The sequence below is a fragment of the Hyaena hyaena genome, unplaced genomic scaffold (assembly GCF_003009895.1).
Source record: "Hyaena hyaena isolate Hyena2069 unplaced genomic scaffold, ASM300989v1 scaffold_201, whole genome shotgun sequence".
NCBI lineage: Eukaryota > Metazoa > Chordata > Mammalia > Carnivora > Hyaenidae > Hyaena > Hyaena hyaena.
Window position 1 is genome coordinate 1,139,794 of NW_024080833.1, and position 18,436 is coordinate 1,158,229.

Below are 18,436 nucleotides of genomic sequence, written 5' to 3' on the forward strand. Positions count from 1 at the left end.
AGTCACAGACTGAAACAGGCTCCAGGCTCCGAGCTGGCAGTCAGCACAGAGCCCGACGCGGGGCTCGAACCCACGAACCGCGAGATCATGACCTAAGCGAAAGTCGGACGCTTAGCCGACTAAGCCACCCGGGCGCCCCTAGGCACCATTCCTTTCTGTGGACTCCCGAGGCACTTATTTATCTCGCTCAGTTCTTCTTTCACTTTTCTGTCACTTTTTAGGCACCCTCTGAGCAGCAGGCACACTGAGGGGAAGAAGACAGAGTCTGGGCCCCCCCCCACACCGCTCACGTAAGCAGATTGTGACCATGTCTTTTTTCTGCCCCCAGAGCGGTCCAGGCTGTATTTACCACAAAGAAAATGTGCACATGAGCATCTATTCTACTCGCTTTCCACGCCGTGTAGCCTGCGATTGAGCTGGTGGCTCGGGGGCCCAGCCGGGCTGCTCTGCCCACAGTGGCTTTGGCTTGGTGCTTCTCGGAGGAAACCCTGTGAGCAGTCTCAGAGCACCCCTGCACCACGGGAGCGCCTCCAGCTCCTCGACGTTGTGACTAGGAGCCTCCAGAAGCTTCCGGGCAGCGTGCGCTTGGTTTCCTTGCTGCCCACGGCCATTGTTGGGCATTGCCATCTGGCCCTTGAGGGTGAGCAGGACACTGGGTTGGAGATGGCTGTCGTCCCTGCTGCAGCGTGAGGAAGGGAACTCTTGTCTTTTTTTACAGGCACGTGTCACGTTCCCAAATACACTACCTGCTTCCGAAGGTCAGAGGCGATGTCCTTTACTTGGGTGTTATCTAGCACAGTGCCTAGAATACAGAAGACACAAAACGGAAGCTCCCTTGATTGGGCGTGCCCTTGGGCAGGCCATTCCTCCTCCCCCTTTCTTTCAAACCTAGATGCCCCCTCTGTCATTTAGCCTGAAGTGGCTCTTCCTGGACCGCGTGATCCATATCACTGGCCTCTTTTCCCAATCCAGCACAAACCAAGCTCGTGTATGTTGGAATACATAAAATAAGACAATCTTTGGAAGATGGCTAACAGGGTTGGGGTGGGATCTGTGGCATGGACCTGACGGAGTAGACCCGCAGGATTCTGGTTAGAAGCTCCTACCCAGTCCCCACTTTTTACCTGCTCTGTCACTTGAGTGGCTTCAGAATTACTCTTAGATTTCCAGCAGATCAAAGAGCTAAAAATCGTTGAGATTTCTAGAATTCCGTATTAGGGTCAGCTTCCCTGCCTCTTTCCACATGATCATGTTTCCGTCATGATCAGGAAAACAAAGCTGGTGTTTGAACGTTTTAATCATTACAGTAACTGATATTTGCATAGCAATGAACGGTTTATGAAGGGCACCGCATTTGTGAGGAAGCTAAGGGAAGTCATTCTATCATCATCGTCATTATTACTCTTATTAAGATGTTACAAAAATATAGATTCAAAACATTATCCAAAGGCATTATGGAACAGCAAGGCAGTAGCAGATTCTGGAAATGAACAGGCCGCCTACTCCAAGTCCTGTGTTCTCTGCATTACATCACACAGGGTTTTGCTTAACTTTCCCAGAAGCCCACTTCTTCTAGCCCTCGAAGATTTTAAGGAGGAAATCGGTTAAAGGAGGAAATAGGTTCATACATTTGGTCCCTTCCTGACATACCTCGTTCATAGCCAAGCTTAAGTAACCACGCTTGGTTTCAAACACCCTGCTATTTATTTACAGAACAACCATTATACCTCCCCAGCTCCACATAAGACATACTTCTCAGGAAAAAAGAAAGAAAGAAAGAAAGAAAGAAAGAAAGAAAGAAAGAAAGAAAGAAAGAAAGAAAGAAAGAAAGAAAGAAAGAAAGAGAGAGAGAGAGAGAGAGAGAGAGAGAGAGGGAGGGAGGGAGGGAGGGAGGGAGGGAGGAAGGAAGGAAGGAAGGAAGGAAGTCATTTCTTGCGGGGGTGGGGGTCGACTGAAAGGAAAGAGACTGAGAAACAATCTGATATTGTAATCGAGTTGATTTGTTAGTTGTACCTTCCTTAGGAAATATTTGTTAAACTGAATGCTGGTTATGCAGAAATCAGTCAGCCCCAAGCTCTGTTAGGAAAAGTTCGTTGTTTTCTTGCTGGGGTTATAAGAAAGCCCATTATCATCCGGGACTATATTTGTGCTGCAACTTAAGTCACCCGGTGTATTTCCCGGACACCCTCTGAGCATTTGCAATGGCTTTTATGTCTCCTTTGCCAATGAGTTAGTATTATTTCCAAATCACGGTACAAGTGAGAGTAGGCAACGTTTCTTTTTTAAAAATAAATTTGGACGCAATCAACTCCGTTCTTCCCTCGGCTCCTCCCTATGGGCTTCCTGCATCCTTCCCCTACCCACGCCCCTCGCTGAAATACTTATATTCTCCTCCCTAGCGTGCTCCTCCCCTCCTTTCTGAATCCCTCAAAGTCAGAACTTCCTTATTCTCTCATTCTGCTCCCTCCCCTGCCCGGAACCTGGCCCCCCGTACACACTATGTGAAACTTTGGGGATCCAGGACTGCGGCTGGGGATGCTCAAGGAGACGTTGCAAGCAGGTCCTCGCTTCCGCTGAGCTCTTTGCTGTAAGCAATGGAGACTCACAAGCATTTCCCAGCTCTGAAGGACTTGATGAGATGATACACACCACAATAAGGAAAGAGCGATCTCAGCCCAGAGACTAAGTCGCTCCATGTGGGAGCCTCTGCTGAGTGACGAGGCCTCTTTTCTCCCCGTTGGCCTGTTGCTTTGATGCCATTCTTTGTCACCACACCTGCCTGTGGGTGGGCTTCTCCCTTCCTCTCTTCCTCCCCTGCTGTGGAGCTGGAGTCAGCTCTTGGTCCTCAGACCTGTGACTGCGTCTTCACCCGCATCGCCCCAGCAAGGGTGAGCTTCCCTGAGCGGCTTCTCTCCTTGTCTACCTTTGGATTCCTCCCGAGGGGGCCTCTGTCTCTCTTCCTCCCACCAGCCGTCACTGGGATCCGTCCCCAACCCTGCCTTGACCCTGGGAGTCCATCCAGTCCCCAGCCTGGCCCTTCCCACTACGGCCCGAGCCCTGGACCTTCTGTCCATTCCCTCTAATGGTTTGTTGAGTGACTACTGTGTCATTCACAGTTCCAAACCGCTCTGAGGACATAACTAGGAGTAAGACGAAGGTCCCTGCCCTTAAAGAGCTCAACATTGAGGAGTTTTGATAAGAGCTTCAACTGAATGGGTCAATCAGTGAGGGATTGGAAGCTATTTTGAATTGAGAGCAAAAAGATTAGGAGGGGAAAAAATGGACCAAAGGAAGTAAGAAGGAGAGTTTGTGACCTGAAGGTGACATAGGTTATATAATGACAGCCTGGTAGAGCCAGAGTTTGGCTCGGCGTGGCTCATTTGGAAGGTAGAATCACGCTGTTGTGACACAAAGCGAGTATTTCATTGCTCGTTCTTCCTATTGAGACTCCCAGGAAACTGAACAGCGTGGAACAGTTGCGGCACTGGGCCATTTTATCTGTGTCTCCCTCTCCCTGCCCCTCTCTGTCTCTCTCAAAACATAAATAAATACATACATAAATAAATAAACACATACATACATAAACAAACACTAGAACTAGCTCAAGGAAGGTGAAAAAAAATTAAAGGTCTTCCAAATTATTTTATTAGAAGTGTGGTTTCATTTTTTTTTCATGTTTGAAATCTCAGAGTAATTAGGTTTTCAGAAATCGCTTTTGAAATATGTTATAAAATTATTTATCCTAGGGGCCCCTCGGTGTCTCAGTTGGTTGAGCATCCGACTCTTGATTGCCGCTCAGGTCACGATCCCAGGGTCATGGGATCAAGCCCTGCCTCGGGCTCCGCACTGAGCGTGGAGACTGCTTGGGATTTTCTCTCCCTCTCTCTCCCCGCCCCTTCCCCTCGCGCGCTCCCTCCCTCTCCCTCTGTCTCTCCCTCTCTCTATCAAAAAAATTTTACCCTAATGAGACTAAACTTTTATTAACTGCTTATCTACAGCATGACCATGAAAAAAAACCTTAATGGTTTGGGTTTTTTTTTATGTTTTATTTATTTCTAGGAGAGAGAGAGAGAGAGAGACAGCGTGAGCAGGGGAGGGTCAGAGAGAGAGGGAGTCACAGACTGAAACAGGCTCCAGGCTCCGAGCTGGCAGTCAGCACAGAGCCCGACGCGGGGCTCGAACCCACGAACCGCGAGATCATGACCTAAGCGAAAGTCGGACGCTTAACCGACTAAGCCACCCAGGCGCCCCAAACCCTAATGGTTTTTGAAGAAGAATAAGGTATGTTGATATGGTCCTGCCTCCTCCCAAACTCCCTGTGCGCCACCGAACACATCACACTGTCCCTTTTTTTTGCCTTCTCACGGGGGACTCATAGCGGGGTGTTTTTGGTCTGCTTTCACACGAGAACCCTGAAATCATTCCAGTCTGGTCAGCGCCCTGTTTCTCCCTATTTTCATAGCGCTTCACACACTGACACTGTTGATGTGTCTGTCTTCTCGGTGTAGAAGTAAGTCCCTGAGGGTCCTGTATTCCTCATCTTGCATTTCTCAGGACCTCACAAGTGTCTGCACCACGGTTGGCTCTCCGTAAATGCTTATGAATCCACGAGTAAGTCCATTCACAGGCCTAAACTGTTTTTTAAATACTTTTAAATGCCTTCCAAGAAGGCATTGAAGAGCTCGGATAAAATAAAAATTTATAAATAAGCTGGAGGAACATGCCAATCCCAAGTACTAAATCACTAGTACACTTGTTTCGATCGGTTCATGAGATGATTTTGTCAGTTACCTCATGAGTACTGAGATCATGAGACACAGAGAAAGTTGAGTTTTAACTGGAGGAGGTAGGAGCCGGAGACAACAGACTTACGCAAGGTCCCGCAGTGATCAGACCTGCGTCAGGAAGACAGAGGACACTGCAAGGGACTCACTGCTCAACGGGGGTTGATGTTAACAGTGCAAGTAGGGAAAGGGGCATGGAGGCTGTGATAAACCGGGGACAAAGCTTGCTTAATATGCTGTTGAAAATCCGTGTGACCTTGCTGGAGTGATTTATTCAACAAATATCCACTGAAGGCTTAACATGTGCCAGGCACTGGGCTAGGGAATTGGGGACTATGAACCCAGAGCCTCTCCCACATGGGTTCTCCCACATGCGTTACCTGGACCTTGGAACTTACTGGAAATGCAAACTATTCAAGTTCCCTCGACAAAGTGACTCAGACACTGTGGGAGCAGGGCCCAGCAATCTGTTGTACTGAACCCCCTAAGTAGGTCTGTTGCACACTAATGTTTGAAAATCACTGGCTTATCCCAAATTGGGAGGACCCGAGGAAGAAGCAGATAATTCCCATATGGTGAGGGAAGAGCTCTGACGATGCTGAATAGGTTTGGTGACAGCAATAAAGAGTCATTTCATTCTGACAGGGTCGGTGGGGAGGGAATAGCAAGGGAAGATTTTCTCAAAGACAGAACACCGGGGCCTGAGTCTGAAGGAATATATGAATGAGCCAGATGAAGTGGGATGAGGGGCATTCTCAGGCCAGAAGGGTTTGTGCAAAGGCCCAGGGGTAGGAAAAAGAGAGAGAGAGAGAGAGAGAATGTGAGCGCGCAAAGGGGAAGGGGAAGGAAGAAGGTGGAGGTGCCGTTCACGAATATCCATGAAAAATAAATTCTTACATACATTTTTAAGCTGTTTATAGACTGCCCCTTTCAGAGACCTTAACTGAAATCTTTCTGCGAGGACTCTGCTTCCCTTGCAGCCCTCGTGAGCCGGGCAGCTCATTCTTTCCGGCCCCGTGCAGGGTGGAGGGTTTTGTCTCCTCACTCCATGGCGATGCTTCAGAACCTTTGCTTGTCCAACACTCCCTGACACCCCTACCCTCTGAGGCCAAAGCACCCACTTTACCCTTCTCTCGCCCCCCTCCTCCCCATCGTCTCCAGGCCCGAGACACTTGGCAACTGGCCTTCTGCTGCCTTGCTAAGTCCTGCCGTTCCCGGGGGGCTTCAATGCTCAGCAGACAGTCTATGCATCCAGAATCCCAGCAGGGCGCCCCCGGGAACGGTTTCGGTTGCTTGCAGCCCCTCTGCTGCGATCAGGACGCCCTCCTCAGAGGTCGGCAGCACACGGGTCGCGGTCTGTGGTAACCACATCAGGTGTCTCACGAATACCGTTAGCTGAGCCTGAGATCCTGACACGTTTTCCCATAAAGGAAGAGTTTAAGTTAAATTTTATTCATGTTAAGAATTAAATGGGGGTGGGGCGCCTGGGTGGCTTAGTCGGTTAAGCGTCAACTTTCGCTTAGGTCATGATCTCGCGGTTTGTGGGTTCGAGCCCCGCGTCGGGCTCTATGCTGACTGCCAGCTCAGAGCCTGGAGCCTGTTTCAGTCTGTGACTCCCTCTCTCTCTGACCCTCCCCTGCTCACGCTGTCTCTCTCTCTCTCTCTCTCCTAGAAATAAAGCATTAAAAAAAAAAAAAATTTAAAAAAAAAAAAAGAATTAAATGGGGGCGCCTGGGTGGCTCACTCGGTTAGGCACTCGACTCTTGATTTTTGGCTGAGGTCATGATCTCCCGGCCCGTGGGTTCGATCTCACAGCCCTCGAGCGCTGACAGTGCAGAGCCTGCTCGGGAGTCTCTCTTTCTCCCTCTCTCTCTGCCCCCCCCCCCAAATACATAAGCTTAAAAAAACAAGAATTAAATGAACTCATTTGGTAAATAATTTATCACAGTGTCTGGTGCAGAGTAGGTGTCCAATACATCAGAATTACTGTCATCAGTATTTTGTGTCATCAGCCACCAGTCCTTCCCAGGGCACAGGTATGCAGACATACAGACACACCCTCCTGGCAGACGAGAAGCACTGTATCCAGCCAGCTGTAGGGACATCACATTTCATCCCGATGGCTCCTGCTCTCTCTTTCCAGTGAAGGCTGCGTCTGGGGCTGCTGTGCTCTGAAGACTCTGAGTTTAGTGGACGTAAGGTCAGCGTGGAGAGCTTATTAAACGTGAACACTCCTCTCGAATCAGATCCCACTCTTAAGAGATCCTGACTTGGTAGCTCTGGGTGCCAGTAGCCTCAGGACCGCACTTGAGAACAGGGGTCACTCTGAACGACCAGCAGGCACTGGGCCTTTCCCCACTGCCACGGCTCTGTTTATACCAGTGGACCATTTACTAAGCAGGCACCTTTGCGAGGTGCTGTGCTAGGTACTTGTATACACTCTCTCGTTTAATCTGCCTGACTTGCCGCGCTGTATGCAATTATTGGGAAGAGTGATGGGAGAAGTGAGGCCTGGCAGAGGCCACACAAGTGACAAGCGAGGAGACGAGCTGGGAGCCCAGGAGGCCTGGATCCGGATCCCTCCCTGGTCCTCTCCATTTACGTTCTTTCTCAAATTCCACCTAGGCTTTTCCCATCTCCAGGTAAATGCTGAAGAATCGACGTGCCAAAGCCTAATCCTTTTTTCCCTCTCTTCTCAGGGAAGTCTGACTGATCACACCCAACGACAGCAATAACCCCTTGGGATTTTCTTTTTTCTTTTCTTTCCATTTTAACATCAGTCACACCACAGCTCCGGGGCTCTGCATCCAGGGCCACCTTCACGGCTGCCTGCACAGCCCCCCGCTTGTGTCCACCAAGGTAGGAGCTTGATGCCAACTGAGGACCCCCCAGATCTCAGCCCTGTGGTCCCCCACCCCGCCCCCACCCGCTCACCCCTGCGTCCAGGGTCTGAACTTACCTCGACGCTTCTCCTTTCAGAAAGAAAGCCTGCCCCCTACTTGTAACTTTCCTCAGTTTCTTGTATCCCTGTTTTGGCTCCAAAAGAAGCTGGAAAAAGAAAAAAAAAAAAGCTATTTTGGCCATACAGCATCCCTGGATGAAAAGAGCATGGATTCCTGACGTTGTTCTACTGTTTTGGTGCGGTGATTTTTTAAAATTTTATTTATGTATGTATGTATGTATGTTACTTGATCTCTACACCCCACATGGGGCTCAACCTCACAGCCCTGAGATCAGAAGTCACAAGCTCCTCCAACTGAGTCAGCCCTGCGCCTTGGTTTGTTTTGTTTTTAATCCGTGTTTCTCACCGGCTGTTTTGGAATCCCTGGTTCACTCGCTCACTTCGGTTCAGAGATCAGCATACGGTGTGGTTCCCGGAGTCAGTCTGTGAGTCCTCTGGAGTTTTGTAACTTTGTATTTGTTACCTGAATTAAAGCACACACACAAATCTCCCTGTACCAGAAATTACTGCTATCAAAACGCTTTTGAAAGTGTAATACGTCTTACTGAGGAATTATCCAGGAACTTCTCTCACAATCTTTCAAGATTACATTCAAACCAGGGTCTTTTGTGTGCTTACAATTTCCGAAGTCCCCAAATGCCCACGTATGTACTAAAACACCACCAAGTCTCTACGAAACAGACTAGTTACTGCAACAGTTAACGTTAATTACTGTCACAAAGAGACAGTGCCACTGTTCCCTTTATAAAGGAGTCTAAGATGTGACTGTTATTCTGTCAGCTTTTCTGCCAGGGCCACAGGCCGTACACTTAGAGCCACACTCGCAATGGGTTCCTCTATTAAATATATTACACAACAAAGCGCTACAACGTTTGTGTGATTAAAATTGTGATGTCAAAAATGAACATCAAAGACTGAGAATATTAATGCAAATAATGCTACTGATTCCCCATGTCATCTCCGCTCTCAGCCATGAGAGTGCTCTGAGATAGAGTCCCAACACAGCTAGGGAACCCCCCCCCCCACACCCGGATGGCCACATGGTGGGTCCCGCGTCCTGGTGCTGGGGCAGATGAAAATTCCCATCAGTCCTGGGTACATTCAAAGAAACACCTCAGAAGCTTAAGGAGGAGTGTTTATTCCCATAAACCGAATTCCTCGTAGTCCAAGCGGCTATATTTCTAACAGTAGATATTGAAGACCTGGAAGACTGATCTATAGGTAGAGACTCGCCTGTTTTGCAAATTTGGCGAGCCTACATAGTTTTAATATTGACTCTTGAGATGACCTGGTGCTCACCTTTATTCCAACCTTTTTTGGGCCCCCAAACCTTGCTAATGTGTCGCTTAGACATTAGGTCTGTTTTGGGTCACAGAAAACCGTTAAGTAAGTAGAGGTAAAAGTTTTTTAACTTCTCTTTCAGCTTTTTTCATATTTCGTCCTGCTAATATTTTTGTTCCCAGTGGACTTGACTTTACTAACAGTCACACATACTTAAAAACCCTTGTTTCTCCCCTAATCAGCCCGAAGCCCCCCGTTACAGACACTGGGGGGGTGGGGGAGTGGGGGGGTGTATATCCATCTTTGAGAACCATGGTCTCCGAAGTCGAAGGGCTTGTACCAACATGGTCGCATCTAGTCACACTGACTGGGCTATGCTGGACACTCCACTCAGGCTGAGCCAAATTCTCTCTTCTGGAAATTCAAGCCGGGAACCAAGAGACGGCTATGGAGCCGGCTACCAGGAAGCTCTGGGGGCCGAGTACAAAGAGAAGCAGAGAGAGCCGGTCAGCAAAGAGAGGAGAAGGAACCGGATGCATAGACAGGAGAGGAAAGAGAAAGCGAGAGATGAAGAGCCATGGAGAGAGATTGCGCAGGGCTCACCAGAACTTTCCAGCTCCTCATTCCTTTCTTCCTGAGGCCTGGTTGTTCGCATTAAGGGCTCATTCCGCGAGGTAACCCCAGATTCTTAACCACGTAGATTAGACTACGTTGCTAAAGCTGGTTTGAAGAGGGTTTCTAGTACAGTCAACCAAGAGTGACTTAAGGAAGATGCTCCCTTAGGGAATGTGTTTTGTGTTTCATATTTCCTTCATCACTAAGCTGAGGGGTACTGAGGCCTCCTGTAGGCATTCAACTCAGGAGACGCTTCTAGGCCCCATGGGCTGCTCTCTGCTGCGGGAGACAGCAGGTATAAGACCTCTCACATGACTGCTGCCTCTCTCCACCTTAGAAAAAATTTTTTAATGTTTATTTTTGAGAGAGAGAGACAGAATATGAATGGTGGAGGGGCGGAGAGAGGGAGACACAGACTCCGCAGCAGCCCCAGGCTCTGAGCCGTCAGCACAGAGCCCGACGCGGGGCTCGAACTTCTGAACAGCGAGATCACGACCTGAGCACAAGTCGGACGCTCAACCGACTGAGTCCCCAGGCGCCCCCGGGATCGGGATGAGATTTTTGACAGGAGTCTCGGTCGACAGTAGTTACACGTGCACTCCTCCCTGTATCATGCACCACGTGGCGCAGGGCCTCCGAAGTGATCTGTTTCGTGGCCTCAACAGAAGCAGACAGGGCGTTTCCTTCGCGCATCAACACGCCGGGACGCAAGGTAACCGCGCTGCCTGCGAGGTCCGGAAAGGTCTTGCCCGGCTCGCTCTCTCCGTCTCCCGCGGTCCACACAGCGCGCCCAGCAGGCCTGGGAGGTATCGGATGCGGATCCGGCGAGCCCGGGGAGGGGGCGGGGCGTCCCTGGCCACACCCCCTGCAGCCGAAGCCCCGCCCCCGGCGTTTTCTCCCCATTCTGTTTTCCGGTGCATCGTGACGTAAGACGTGGGTCACGCAACTTTGGCGACTGGTCCCGGAAGCAAAAATCGGAAAGGCGGAGGAGGCGGAAAGGAGGGCCTGCGTCGGGGTCGGCCGGCAGGGGGCGGGGCGGGGCGGGGCGGGGCGGGGCGGGGCGGGCATGGACGGCTCGGAAGCCGAGGGGGCTGGGCTGGACCCGGGCGTAGAGACCGGCGTCGGCTGCCGCAGCTGCAGCCGCTGCTCCGGCCTGTTCGGGGAGGTCCGCTCCGGCGCCACCTCGGCCATGATGATCCACGGCTTCCAGAGCAGCCACCAGGACTTCTCCTTCGGGCCCTGGAAGCTGACGGCGGCCAAAACGCACATCATGAAGTCGGCGGATGTGGAGAAGTGAGGCCCCGGGGCGCGGGGCGCGGGGCTGGGCCTGGGCGGGGGGCAGGGCGAGCGGCGTGCAGCCCCGACCTTCCCGGCGGCGGAGGCTCCGGCCCCGAGCACGGGACCTTCGAATGACACCGGGAGAGAACCCTGTCGCCCCTCACGCCCTGCGGTGGGGGTTCTCCGGGCGCTGCCTTCGTGCAGCTGTCACCCCGCTTGTCCCGGCGGACTTCGCCCGGCCGTGGGGCCCCGCCCGCCGCGCCTGCGGCCGTTTTCTCCTGGGTGGCCGCGGCCGGTTTCCTCGGGGTCGGTAGCGGGGACCACACGCGCGCGTGGCCTGAGAGCCCGTGAGACGCGTGCCGGGCGCTGGGGAGACGGACGACGGGCGAGCCTCTTCCCGGAATTCCCGGGCGTGGGGGACGCGGACGCGAGGTCACGGAGATCGCTCGCAGGGCCGAGGCGTCCGGAACTTCGGACGCGCGAGGGGACCTTGGTGACACCGGAGAGCTGGGGAGGGGGCCGGGCCTGGGGGGGCCGAGCCGGGAGGCGTCCGTGAGGCCCGCGGGGACCGGGCGCGGCGGGGCTTGGGGGCTGCCGGGGCGCACGTGGGAAGCTGGGGCCCGGGGGAGTGCGAGCCTGCGTTCGCGCCGGAACCGTTTCTGCGAGGCTGGAGCGGGAGGTGCCCGAGCGGGGGTCGTGGGGGGAGAGAGCGAGGCCAGGGGGGCGGGCGCACCCAGGGAGTTCGCGTGACAGGCCGAGGGGCTTGTGTTTTCCGTGACCACCGCCGGTGCCCTTTGGCACGAAGGGGTGGCCTTGGCAGACGCGCGATCGGAAGGGTTGCTCGGGCGTCGGGGGTGCAATGTGGAGGGTGGGCTGGAGTGGAGGGCTGCGGGACGGGTGCGCAGACCAGCGGGGAGGGGCGGTTTTAGGAGATTAGGCACCTGGGTGGCCAGGTGACAGGAGGAGGGAGGAGAAAGGAGACTGGTGACCAGATTTCTGGCTTGGGAACGAGAAGCTTTGCCGTTGAACAAGGTGAGAAGACAGGAGGAGAAACAGATGGAGGCGGTTGTTGGCTAGAGGATGAGCTCAGATTGTTTAGTTTAAAAAAAAAATTAATGTTTACTTATTTTTGAGAGAGAGAGGGAGACACAGAATCTGAAGCTGCTCCAGGCTCCGAGCTGTCAGCACAGAGCCCGACGCGGGGCTCGAACCCGGGAACCATGAGATTACGACCTGAGTTGAAGTCGGACGCTCAACCAGCTGAGCCACCCAGGCGCCCCAGAACTTGGATTGTTGAAATGTGACTTGCGCGGGGGTCAGGAAGTGGTAGGCATTTGTCTTGGAACTCAGAAAACATGACTGTCTGTGGGCTTAGATTTGGGAATTGTGAGCTTACAGTTGATACCTGGAGCCTTGGGAGTGAACTAAGATCTTGGAGAAGTCACCCAGAAGAAAAGGAAGAGGTTAGGGGATGGTACCCTAGGGAACCCTAGGGCAAAAAAGATTCGGGCGGAGGGAAGTCACCAGGGAAGAGAGTGCTGATAGGAGGTTTAGCCGTGTAAATTCACGACAGATTATTTTATGTACATAACCGGAGTATTTTGTAAGACTACCAGATTTTTCCAGGTGTATTGGGGAAAAATCAGAGAATCACATGTTATTTCATGGGCATTATTCAGTTATGTAATTAAAATTTAATTGAATGGTTTTTTTAATGGAATATTTGTTTTAATATGTCCAATCTTCATCTTATTTAATCTTTGAAGTATTTAATAGTTTCTTTTTAAAAATCTTGATTTACGGGCACCTGGGTGGCTTTGTCAGACTTGGGCTCAGGTCACGATCTCAAGGTTATGAGTTCGAGCCCCGCATGCATGCACTCTCTGCTGTCAGTGCAGAGCTTGGTTCGGGTCCTCTGTCCCCCCTTCTCTCTGCCCTTCCCCGTGCACCCTCCCTGTCTCTCTCTCAACAATGAATAAACACTAAACAAAATTTTTTTTTAATTTTGCCTTATTGTTGTAGAAACACTTAGCATGAGATCTATGTTCTTAACAAAAAATTTTTTTTCTTGGATGTATGTGTGTATATGTATAACTATACCATTCATCTTTCGATGGATACTTAGATGCTTTCATATCTTGGCTATTGTAAATAATGCGGTGAACATTGGAGTACATCTATCATTTCAAATTTGTTTTTTTGTTTTGTTCAAATAAATACCTAGAATTGCTGGATTGTATGGTAGTTCTATTTTTAATTTTTTGAGGAGCCTCCATATTCTTTTCCATAGTGGCTGCACCATTTTGTATTCCCATCAACAGTATATGAGAGTTCCTTTTTCTCCACGGCCTCGCCAACACTTGTTATTTCTTGTCTTTTTAATTTTAGTCATTCTGATGTGTGGATATCTCATTAGGGTTTTGATTTGCATTTCCCTGATAATTAGTTATGTTAACATATTTTCATGTGTCTGTATGTCGTCTTTGGAGAAATGTCTATTCGGCTGCTCTACCCATTCATTTTTATTTTTTAGCTGTTCTGCCGATTTTTAATTAGATTATTTGGGGTTTTTTTTTTATAGTGAGTGTGTGAGTTCTTTATATATTTGGATATGAATCCCTTATTGATTATTTCATTTGCAAATATCTTTTCCCATTCGATAGATTGGCTTTTCATTTCGTTGATGGTTTCCTTAGCTCTGCAAAAGCTTTTTAGTTTTAGGGAGTCGCATTCATGTATTGTTTTTTGTTGCCCTTGCTTGAGGAGACAGATCCAAAAAATATTGATAAGACTGAGGCCAAGGAGGTTATTGCCCAATATTTTCTTCTAGGAATTTTAAAGTTTCTGGTCTCGCAGTTGACTTAAGCCTTTAATCTATTTTGAATTTATTTTTGTATGTGGTGTAAGACAGTGGTTCAGTTTCATTCTTTTCCTTTTTATTTATTTATTTATATTTTAGAGAGAGAGTGCATGTGCGCACGAGTTGGGGAGAGTGAGAGAGATTGAGAATCTCAAGCAAGCTCCATGCTCGGTGTATGGAGCCCAACACGGGGCTGGATTCTGGGACCCCGGGATCATGACCTAAGCCAAAATCAAGAGTCAGACAGTCAATCAGCTGAACCACCCAGGCACCCCACAGTTTCACTCTTTTTCATGTAATTTTCCAGTTTTTCCTATATCACTTATTGAAGAGACTATTTTTTCCTCTTTGTATATTCTTGCCTCCTTTGTTGAAGATTAATTGACCATATAAGTGTGGGCTTATTTCTGAACTCTCTATTCTATTCCATTGATCAGTGTGTCTGTTTTTGAGCCAGCACCATACTGTTTTGATTACTATGGCTTTGTTGAAATCAGGGAGCATCATACCTCTAGCTTTGTTCTTTCTCAAGATTGCTTTGGCTAGTCAGGATCTTTTGTAGTTCCCCTCTTTACACGTTTTTCAGTGTAGAATGCTTTGTTTTTTAACTATAGGGACAGTGTCGTACAGCAGATCTCTAACGCTTATTCATGTCGCTTGACTGAACATTTATGACTGTCGATTAGTAACTTGTTTTCCCCAACCTTTGGTAACCACCATTCCACTTTTTAATTCTATACATTTGACTATTTTAGATACATCCTTTAAGTAGAATCATGTAGTGTTTGTCTTTCTGTGACTGGTTTATTTTACTCAGCATAAGGCCCTTAAGGCTCATCCATGTTGTGGCATATCACAGGATTTCCTTCTGTTTTTAAGATTGCATTGTATTCCGTTGCATGGATAAACCATGTTTTCTTTATCCATACGTCTGTGGGTGGACATTAGGTGGGTTTCCACATCTGGGCTATTGTGAATAGTGCTGCCATGAACATAGCAGTGTTAATCACTCTAGTACTTAATATTTTCTATTTTCTTTTTTTTTTTTTTTAAGTACGCTTCACGCCCCACGCAAAGCCCAATGTGGGGACTTGAACTCACGGCCCTGAGATCAAGGCCTGAGCTGGGATCAAGAGTCAGACCCTTGGGGGAGCCAGAGTGGCTCAGTTGGTTAAGCCACCGACTTTGGTTCATGATCTCATGGTTTGAGGGTTCAAGCCCTAGATCCGGCTCTGTGCTGACAGCTCAGAGCCTGGAGCCTGCTTCAGATTCTGTGTCTCCCTCTCTCTCTGCCCCTCCCCTGCTCATCCTCTGTCTCTCCTTCAAAAAGAAATAAACAGTAGGGACGCCTGGGTGGCCTAGTCGGTTAAGCGTCCGACTTTCGCTTAGGTCACGATCTCGCGGTTCGTGGGTTCGAGCCCCGCGTCGGGCTCTGTGCTGACTGCCAGCTCAGAGCCTGGAGCCTGTTTCGGAGTCTGTATCTCCCTCTCTCTCTGATCCTCCCCTGCTCACGCTGTCTCTCTCTCTCTCTCTCCTAGAAATAAATAAATATTTTTTTTAAAAAAAAAAGAAACATTAAAAATAATAATGAAAATAAATTAAAAAATCTTTAAAAAGAGACACTTGGGATGGCGGGGTGTCTCAGTCAGTTGAGTATCAGATTTTGGCTCAGGTCATGATCTCACGGTTTGTGGGTTCAAGCTCCAAATTGGGCTCTTTGTGCCAACAGCCTGCTCAGAGCCTGGCGCCTGCTTCAGATTGTACGTCTCCTCTCTCTGTCCCTACCCCTTGCTCTCTCTCAGAAATAAATATTTTTAAAAATTAAAAGAAAAAAAAGAGTTGGACGCTTAACCAACTGAACCACTCAGGTACCCCAATATTTTCTATTTCCTAATAATTAAAAATAAATTTTACTTAAATTTATGATGAAAAAGTAACACTGTTAGATACCTTAAAGATGTGCAGCTTAATATGTTAGATCACTGATACGTGCACACATACATAGACACACAGATGTAATAAATATATGTGTCCATTTTTAATTACTATTGTATCCAACATTTTTTTACTTTATTTTATTTTCTCGTTAACGTTTTTAATGATTCTATAATACTTCATTCATCATATAGATAGACTGTAGTTTATATTACTGCTTATTTCCTTATAGTCAGACATTCCCAGTATTTCTCTTTTACTATTATAAATAAGATGATTATGAGTATTAACGTGTATAGCTCTTCACTGCATTGGAGATTATTTTTTTTATTACAGATTTCCCATTGCTGCTATTTTGAGTCAGGATATAGATTTGATGCAAAGTTCTTGGTACGTTTTCCCTGATTGGTGCCCCAGGGGATAGACGGTAGATTTACGCAGTCATTCCAGAATCTACGTGAGCGAGTGCTGGTTTCCCTCATCAGCGTTGGTGCTTTTGCCTTCTGCGTTACTGCCTTTTAAAGCTGGTGACAAATTGAGAATTTTTCTGGAAAAGTTGTTTTCCTACAAGAAACAGGATCTTTAATTGCTATCTTTTCTTCATACCTATAATTAATATAATTGTGTTATATATGTGGCACAACGAAAAGTCTACCAGGAACATGAAGCTTATGGAGACTTGAGCCTGTGGTACATTAGGTCATCTCCTAGGCAGTCAGTAGAATTAGACCCCATGTTCTTTTTTTTTTTTTTTTTACAAATAGTTTATTGTCAAGTTGGTTTCCCTATAACACCCAGTGCTCATCCCCACAAGTGCCCCTCTCCGTGCCCATGTCCCCCCTCCCCCCCCACCCATCAGTCCTCAGTTCTCAGCATTCAAGAGTCTCTAATGGTTTGCCTCTCTCTCCCTCCCCCACTATTTCCCCCCTTCTTCTCCCCCATGGTCCTCCGTTAAGTTCTTCCTAATCCTCCTATACGTGCAAACACATGGTATCTGTCCTTCTCTGCTTGACTTATTTCGCTCAGCATAACACCCTCAAGGTCCATCCATGGTGCTACTCATGGCCAGATTTCATTCTTTCTCATTGCCATGTAGTATTCCATCGTATAGATAAACCACATCTTCTTGATCCATTCGTCCATTGATGGACACATAGGCTCTTTCCGTGTTTTGGCTATTGTTGAGAGTGCTGCTATGAACATTGGAACCCATATTTATTCTTGAAAGTGGTGGGCCTTTGATGATCCAGGAATGAAATAGATGTTTCTAGCAGGAATCAGTATCTTTTTCCATTGTTCACTTTGTTCATGTAGAGTTTTTTGCTTGTTTCTTTTTAATACGTATGCAAGATTTGACTGGTGTGTCTGATTGGAAATAAATCTAAAGCAATTAGGTGGCGCCTGGGTCGTTCAGTCAGTTGAGCGTCCGACTTCGGCTCAGGTCATGATCTCACGGTTCGTGGGTTCAAGCCCCGCGTCGAGCTCTGTGCTGACAGCTTGCTCAGAGCCTGGAGCCTGTCTTTGGATTCTGTGTCTCCTTCTCACTCTGTCCCTACCCCATTCGCACTCTGTCTCACTCTGACTCTCAAAAATAAATAAATGTAAAAAATAATACAATACAGTAAATAAAGCAATTAGAAAGAGGGTGATTGTGGTCTTAGGATATGGATGATCCTTTGTTGGCTTTATGTAAGAATATATTCTTTAATATAGTATCATCTTACCTTACCTAACAATAATAGCTGTATAGCTATTCAAAAGTCCAGAAGTCTTGGGGCGCCTGGGTGGCTCAGTTGGTTAAGCGGCCAACTTCAGCTCAGGTCCAATCTCAGGGTTCATGAGTTTGAGCCCCGTGTCAGATACTCTACTGTCATCATGGAGCCCTCTGCTTTGGATCCTCCGTCTCCCTCTCTCTCTGCCTCTCCCCTGCACATGCTCACTCTCCCAAAAATAAATAAACATTTTTTTAAAAATACAGAAGTCTTAAAAAAAAAAAAAAAGAAAGAAAGAAAATTGAAAAGAAAGCCTTCCGATCTGCTAAAGTGGCTGTCATAGGCCACTTGCACTAAAGCCCTGTGCCTTCTTTGGGGTCCCTTAGAACTTCACTCAAGGCACGTTTAAATTTTTGCCTCTGTGGCACACTTTATAATTATAAACATTGGAAATATCACCTGATTTTTGGTTATGCATAGGTTAGCCGATGAATTACATATGCCATCTCTCCCTGAGATGATGTTTGGAGACAACGTTTTAAGAATCCAGCATGGCTCTGGCTTTGGGATTGAGTTCAATGCTACGGATGCATTAAGATGTGTAAACAACTATCAAGGAATGCTTAAAGTAGCCTGTGCTGAAGAGTGGCAGGAAAGCAGGTAAGAATCTCGACTTTTATGGGTTAAATGAAAAAGAAGAGTTAAAAGAAATCTTCTGTCATGATTTGCGTATTTTATTAGAGTGAAAGGCAAGTATTGTTATTAACTTAATAGTTGGATCATTCTAGAATTCATTTTCCCATCCATAAAATAGAGATTAGTTACGTTACCTTTTAAATACTTGTTGAGTTCAGTTGAATTACAGTTGAGTTGAGCTATGTAAGGTTTACAGTTTTGAGCTCTCAGTGTTCTTTAGTGAAGAGGCAATATGCTGTATACTTCAGTGTTCCTGTTTTTGAAGAAAAATGTTTACTGATACGAATTGTAAATGTGAGGAGCATTGAAATAG

General features: G+C 47.9%; 1 protein-coding gene and 1 long non-coding RNA gene across 2 annotated transcripts in view; one reads left to right on the plus strand and one right to left on the minus strand.

Moving 5' to 3' along the window:
- Positions 1-6,707: 6,707 nt before the first annotated feature.
- On the minus strand, positions 6,708-9,989 carry LOC120238254. The gene is made up of 3 exons (XR_005530167.1): positions 9,631-9,989; positions 7,744-7,832; positions 6,708-6,964 (listed from the first exon to the last, which is right to left on the minus strand). It is a non-coding gene; the product is annotated as an uncharacterized LOC120238254 (long non-coding RNA).
- Positions 9,990-10,724: 735 nt separating this feature from the next.
- The window catches only part of TIPRL (TOR signaling pathway regulator), a 34,093-nt gene continuing 26,381 nt past the window's right edge, over positions 10,725-18,436 (plus strand). Inside the window, exons 1-2 of the mRNA XM_039241890.1 lie at positions 10,725-10,935; positions 17,908-18,087. Coding sequence (XP_039097821.1) covers positions 10,832-10,935; positions 17,908-18,087 — 284 coding nt within the window. The 5' untranslated portion in view covers positions 10,725-10,831. The remainder of the gene's footprint in view (positions 10,936-17,907; positions 18,088-18,436) is intronic.